At 43.5% G+C, this 6,734-nt stretch overlaps 1 protein-coding gene across 1 annotated transcript in view; it reads left to right on the top strand.

The window, feature by feature from the left end:
* DNAH3 (dynein, axonemal, heavy chain 3) overlaps positions 1-6,734 on the top strand; it is a 118,015-nt gene that overhangs the window by 83,465 nt on the left and 27,816 nt on the right. Inside the window, exons 33-34 of the mRNA XM_008573407.1 lie at positions 925-1,141; positions 3,539-3,721. Of these exons, the coding sequence (XP_008571629.1) occupies positions 925-1,141; positions 3,539-3,721 (400 nt within the window). The remainder of the gene's footprint in view (positions 1-924; positions 1,142-3,538; positions 3,722-6,734) is intronic.

Genomic DNA, 6,734 nt, shown 5'->3' with positions numbered 1-6,734 from the left:
ACCTGGGTCCACAGGCTCATGGATAGAATTCAGTGGGACAGTGAATATGAATGAGGAAAAATCACATCTTCATTTCCACTGATATCCAACTGGTATTTTGCATTTCTTTCAATGATAAATGTAGGCAATATGCAGCAGTAGAATTAGCAGGGCCTGGGACTGTTACCAGTAAGAATCAGAGTTATTTTCATAACTCATTCAGCCGTTACAGATACTTCAATATATCATTTCCTTCAGAATTAGGGTGGTTTTTCAACCTGCTGCCCAATCTTATTATTTAAAGCAGAAGTTGGCAAACTGTGGTCCATAAACCAAGTCCAATTTACAGACTGTTTTTGTGAATAAAGTTTTATCGGAACACAGCCATGCCCATTTGTTTACATACTGTCTATGGCTGGTTTTGCATTACTACAGAAGAGTTAAGTAGTTACAACAGACACCATGTGGCCCACAAAGACCACATATTTATTATGTGACCCTTTCCAGAAAAAGTTTGTTGACCCCTGATTCAATGCAGCAATAAGGAACCACATCTATTAAAAATATTTTGCAAAGTCTATTTCAGTATAATTGGTTTTCTTGGTAATCCTATGTATTTTATTTTATGCATTTTAAGACATTGTTTTGGGAAGTCAGGAGGCTTCTCCAGACTGCCAAGGCTAGGAACTCTTGCTTAAGCTCTGGTAAATCATCAAACAGATCGGAGATAGAAATTATTTGATCATAGATCTTTCCAGTAAGATTATACACCTCCCTCATCTTTCTCGACCTTGGCTCTATTGACTTGTCTTCAGAGAATTTTGGATTGTAGTGGATCATAGTCAGTACGTGCCTTCTCACGCCCTCACATTTGTAACCAAAGTTGTGCTAGATCTTCCTGGAGGAAGCTGGGGTCCTGCCTAACTGCCTTCATGCCCTCGGCAGGGTCGTTTCCATGTGCAAATATTTTCAGGAGAGCGTGAAGAAACTGTCAGTTGATTATTACAACACGCTTCGCAGACACAACTATGTTACCCCCACCTCCTACCTGGAATTGATTCTAACCTTCAAGACGCTCCTGAATAGCAAGAGGCAAGAGGTGGATATGATGAGGAATCGCTACCTGACAGGCTTGCAGAAACTTGATTTTGCAGCTTCACAGGTGAGCACTGCCAAAATAGAATGGGGATGAAGAGACCCAGGATGAGGCAGATGAGGTGGGGCACTCATTCAGGTGCAGAATTTGGGAGGAAACCACATGAAGACAGGATATGGCCTGCATTTGCAGGGCTCGCCTCACTGGCGTTACCCTAATCCCTGCCCTGTGGGATCCTGTCTTTACTTAAGATTTTGATATTTTGTTTATTATGAATTTGTGGCATTAATTTTTGATTCTTAAAATATTGCAATAAATAATTATCTTAAGGACTGAGTATTTTGATGTCCCCTTAAATTTTGTGCCCAGGGCGAGTGCCTCACGCCCCTGACCTTTGTGAGGAACTAGGTGGAATAAGACAGTGGTTAAGAGCAGGGCTTTATGGGGACAGACTTGGGCTCAAATTCCAGCTCTACAACTTACCAGCTGTACAGCCATGAATGTGTCATTATTTCACCACTTTGGGCCTCATATTCCTCCTCTATAAAAAGTGATAATAACAGTTTTTACTACATAGAGCTGCTATAAAGATTAAATGAGCTGGCATAAGGATGGGCCTTAGCAAAGTGGCTGGCATATGAGTTATTAATTGATTTGTGCTTGGAGCTTCTTGACAGACTATCTAAACTGAGAGCTATATTAAGAGGTGGATTTTCAGCACCAATAAAGCACTGAGGAAATTGATTGATTTGCAGAAGTTGACCCGTTATCGTGAACAGGAATATGAATACTGCAACATGGGGGTGGGAGAGAACGTCACAGGTGGCCTTCATTACTCTGTTCATGGGGGTGCTGGGTCCAACTCAGGGTACTTGGCTTTTAGAGAGGTGATGAAAACTCAAGTCTGTCCACATAAGGGTGAGCAAACCGTGTTGTTTGAAGAGCAGCAAAAGGACCCGAGACAGTCTAGATCAGAAAAGAGAATAGTGGTGCCAGTTAACATTCCTTGAGCCCTGCCGCATGCCTGGTGCTGTGTGTGAGGAAAAGAGTGTTGCCATCTCCATGTTACACACAGAAACCAAGACACGGAGAGGCCATGTGACTCTCCTGTGGCCACATAGCCTGGCAAGCAGTTGGGCCAAAACTGAAGCTCAGATGTGCATAACTCCAGAGCCTTGTTTTCAGCCAGGCCAGTATAGTATAAAAGAGTGTTGCCATCTCCATGTTACACACAGAAACCAAGACACGGAGAGGCCATGTGACTCGCCTGTGGCCACATAGCCTGGCAAGCAGTTGGGCCAAAACTGAAGCTCAGATGTGCATAACTCCAGAGCCTTGTTTTCAGCCAGGCCAGTATAGTATACTCTGTCATATGGGCATGCTGGAACAGTAGGTGCAAGGTCGTGAAAGTCCTCTCCAAATTCTTGAAATCCAATCCTGTATGTCTGAGCTGCCTTAGAAGGCAGAATCAGGACCAGTGGGTGAAAACTGCATGGGGGTAAATTCCAGCTCTTCATCAGGAAAATCTAATGGGTTTAGTTATCTGAAAAATGGTGTAACTCACCTGAGAAGTGGTGAGCTCTCTGTCTATTCAAACAGAGACTGGAAAACACTCATCAGGAATGCATTAGGAGACATCAGACTGTTTGTCTTAGTCAGCCCGAGCTGCTATAATGAGATACCATAGTCTAGGTGGCTTCAACAACAAACCTTTACTTCTCACAGTTCTGGAGTCTGGAATTCCAAGATCAAGGCACCAGCAGCTCCAGTGTCTGGTGGGGGCTCTCTTCCTGGTTTGCAGATAGCCCCCTTCTTGCTGTGTCCTCATATGGTGGAAAGAGACAGATCTCATGTCTCTTCCTCTTTTTATAGGGTCATTTATCCCATCATGGGTCCCCAACCTCATGACCTCATCTAATCCTAATTACCTCCAAAGGCTCCACTTCTAAATATAATTGAATTGGGAATTAGGCTTCAACCTATACATTTTGGGGGGACACAAACATTCAGTCCACAGCACTGTTAGAAAAAATAGCCTTGAAAGTTCCTTCTATCTCAGGTATCTAAGCTGTGTATGTTTCCTTCACAGCCTCAAAGAATGTAACTATTTCTAGAAACTTCTTAACTTGCATTTGGTCTATCTCTCCCTGCCTCCAGCAGGGGTTGCTCAATGAGGAAAGAACCTGCCTATTTTTCAAATTTTAGTTTACCTGTGTATGTCTAGTGCCTAGCACGATGCTTGATAATTGCAGCACATAGCATGAACTCAATAACGAAGTGCAGAAAGCTGAAAGAGAGAAACACCAGCCAGTAAACACACAGCCAAGGCCATGTCAAAATCATTAGTACATGTTTCCTGCACATGTTGTGGGATGGAGAATCATTTCAATCCCTGCCCACTTTGCCATTTTCGGCATTGACTCAGCTGACCCTGGATTCCTCCCACTGCTGTCTCCTTGTTAGGTGGCAGTTATGCAAGTAGAACTGACTGCCCTCCAACCTCAACTCATCCTCACCTCCGAGGAGACTGCCAAGATGATGGTGAAAATTGAAGAGGAGACAAAAGAAGCTGATGCCAAGAAACTTCTGGTGCAGGCAGATGAGAAAGAAGCCAATGCTGCTGCTGCCATTTCTCAAGCAATCAAGGTATGAAGATCTGAGAGGAAAGGGAGGGAACTAGTCTCGCAGAGTGGACGTAGTCATGCCCATCTTGCAGATGAGAAAGGAGGCTCAGAAAGAGCAGGTGACTTTCCCATCATCACGTAGCTAGTAAGTGATGAAGTGAGTCCTTCAGATGCCTGGCTCTCTCCAGGAAGCGCTATTGTTTTCCAGGTATTCTCCATCTGACTCATAAGACCAACGTGATCTGACCTCATCTCTTACTACTTTCCCCTCACTCACTCTGCTGTGGCTATTCCTTAAATAAACACAAGGTATGCTCTCACACACCCCAGGGCCTTTGCACTGGCTGCTCTCTCTGCCCAGAATCTCTTTCTTTAACACCCACATGGCTATCTCCTTCACCTCCATCACATTTTTGCTCAGTTGTGCCTGGTGTGTTGTAAGTGTAGAACAAATATTTCTCAAATGACAGAATGTTGAACCTAGAGGACTCCAGTTGAAGGTGATTCTTGTACCAAAGAAGAAATAGTCCTGGGAAGGGCTTGACTTACATCCAGATATTAGAAGAAAATCTGCCTAACATTGATGTGATGTTATATATTTTCCAAAGCACTGTGGAGTACACAATTCCATTTAAGTGTTACAACTACCTTGAGACTTAGGAATGACAGGTATCAAAATCTGAGGGCTGATGACATTGAGGTTCAGTGGTAAAATGACTTTTGAGAGCTAGTTAGTAGGATTAGAATCCAAGGTTCACAGCACTTAGCTTAAGATACATGGCCTTATACCCCCACTTAGTAATTAGAAAATTCTTTTGACTAATCCTCAAACAAGGGTTTGAGCAAGAAGCAGCCTATATCTGGCTTCTATCACAAATAGATTTGGGATATTTTCTTGAAACAGGCCTTCCAGACTGTCTTTTCTCTCATGAGTCCTGAAACCTGGTCTGTGATAGATTTCCTTAGGGCCTGATCCCTGATCTCAGAGTCACACACTGAATACTCTAGATTATGGAGGTTTGTTCGCTCATAGTTCCAATGGCACACACAGGAGCCAAATGGAAACCATCAAAGACAGTGACCACCAGGCACCAAGAACCATGATCTAGCAGGTGATTTGCCATTCTAAGACAAGATGCTAAAAATAGCTACCAGCACCATGGTGATTTCTCTGGTATTCCTTCATCTAAAGAGTATGTATTGAACACGTACTACATGTTGGCACTTTTCCAGGCAGTGGGGAAATACAAACAAACGAGACCAACAAAATCCTTTCTCTCATGGAGATTGTATTCTCTTCTCATGGAGATTGTATTCTCTTCTATTTGATCTGCACTAACTTTTATTATCCTCATAGCTGTACAAGGCAAATGGTATTATCACCAGTTTACGGATGAGGAAATCCTGGTACAAGAACTCAAATGACTTGTCCAAGGTCACACAGCTATCAGGTGATAGAATCTGACTCAAACCCAGAGCTCTTTGACTCCAAAGCCCTCGCATTTGACTGTTGTTCCAGAAGTTGCAAACTGGTAGCCAGTACATTTTATGAATCAGAAATAGTTATCAACTCAGGGGATTTTAAGTAAAAGTTCTGAATTTTCAGCTTTTCTTAAAAAAAAATAAATCAGGGATTCTGGTGACATTGGACCTGCATTCATGGTTTGCACACATCAGCGGTGTCGGATAGATGCTGCCCCTGAAGGCATATGAATTTGCAACTCTTTCATGGTTCTACACTAGAATCAGGCATGTCCAGGCTCAATTTTTGCTCTGCCCCTTCCTAGCCTCAGTTTCCTCATCTACGAGCATGAAGTGGGAGTACAAAGAGAAGATCTTGTCAAGTTTGTAGCATGTGTCAGAGCATAATGTTAGCTCCTCTCCAAAACATTGTTCTTTGAACTACACCAAGGGGACTTGCCTGTGTGACCAAGGTGAGCCTTTCACTGTGTGGGGACCATGAGGGAGAGGAACATCACACCCAGGACTCGGCTCTGGAATGTCAGGGGAAACAGCCACTTGCTAGAGCAGAAGGGAGGTGAGCAATGGCATGAGGTTTATGAGGAGATGACCCAGGACTTCCCACCACACCCATTCCCAGGCAATAAACTGCCACCTCGGGTTTCGGTGCAAAGGGTGAGGTTTAATGCTCTGCCATCCCATCCCCAATCCTGGGAGTGACACTTTGGAGGTGAGTCAGGAGGTGGAGGACACTGTCCAGACAGGAGAAGAAACCTGTGTTTGCTCTGCAGTTGCCCTGAGGCTTTTGTGTGGACCGGGATCCCTTCCTGAACCTTCCAGAGGACTGCTGATTTTCCCTAATCTCTTTGCTCCTCTAGAAATGACATAACATGGGAGAACACCCAGTACGGTGCCTGATGCATAGCAGGGGCTCAGCAGTGCAGATGGAGCCATACTGCAAGAGAAAGAGCCAGGTCTCAAACACTTGATTCACAAGTACAACAGTTCGCTTATGTTGGTCAATTCTTTTCAAGCTAATGAATCATTTATTTTCCCCCTAATGAGGACAGTAGATAGCGCAGAATTACTGGAAGTCTGAATACATTTCATCGGAGTGCCCCATGCTCCATGCCTCTCAAGCAGTCCTGCTACTCCTTGCATTGCTAAGACACAGGGGCTATAGTTAATTATGTTTTCATCATAAAAACAAATGTGGTTATGATGCATATGAAAATTTTTTTAAAACTTGATTTTGACACCTTTTCAATTTTCACTTTTAATTAGTAGTTTCCTCCCAGTCCCTATCCACACACATGGATAGATTTATGTCATTGCCATCACAGTGTAATTGTAATTTCTATCATGGCTTTTTTTCCCCCCCAAAACAAAAGTACGACAACCTTTGTTTTGTCTGCCTGTCACAATAAACCTGTGGGATACAAAGACTTCAATGCATGGTGCTTCAGGCAGTCTAGGAATCGATGCTCTCTTGTGAAGTTCCACTTCCATCATGGCTATGTGATCACTCCTTGAACTTGCGGGACTAACAGAGGATTGTAACCAGCTGTATGAAC

Source organism: Galeopterus variegatus, unplaced genomic scaffold, assembly GCF_000696425.1.
Source record: "Galeopterus variegatus unplaced genomic scaffold, G_variegatus-3.0.2 Scaffold913, whole genome shotgun sequence".
Taxonomy (NCBI): Eukaryota; Metazoa; Chordata; class Mammalia; order Dermoptera; family Cynocephalidae; genus Galeopterus; species Galeopterus variegatus.
This window is presented reverse-complemented; position numbering and strand designations above follow the sequence as displayed.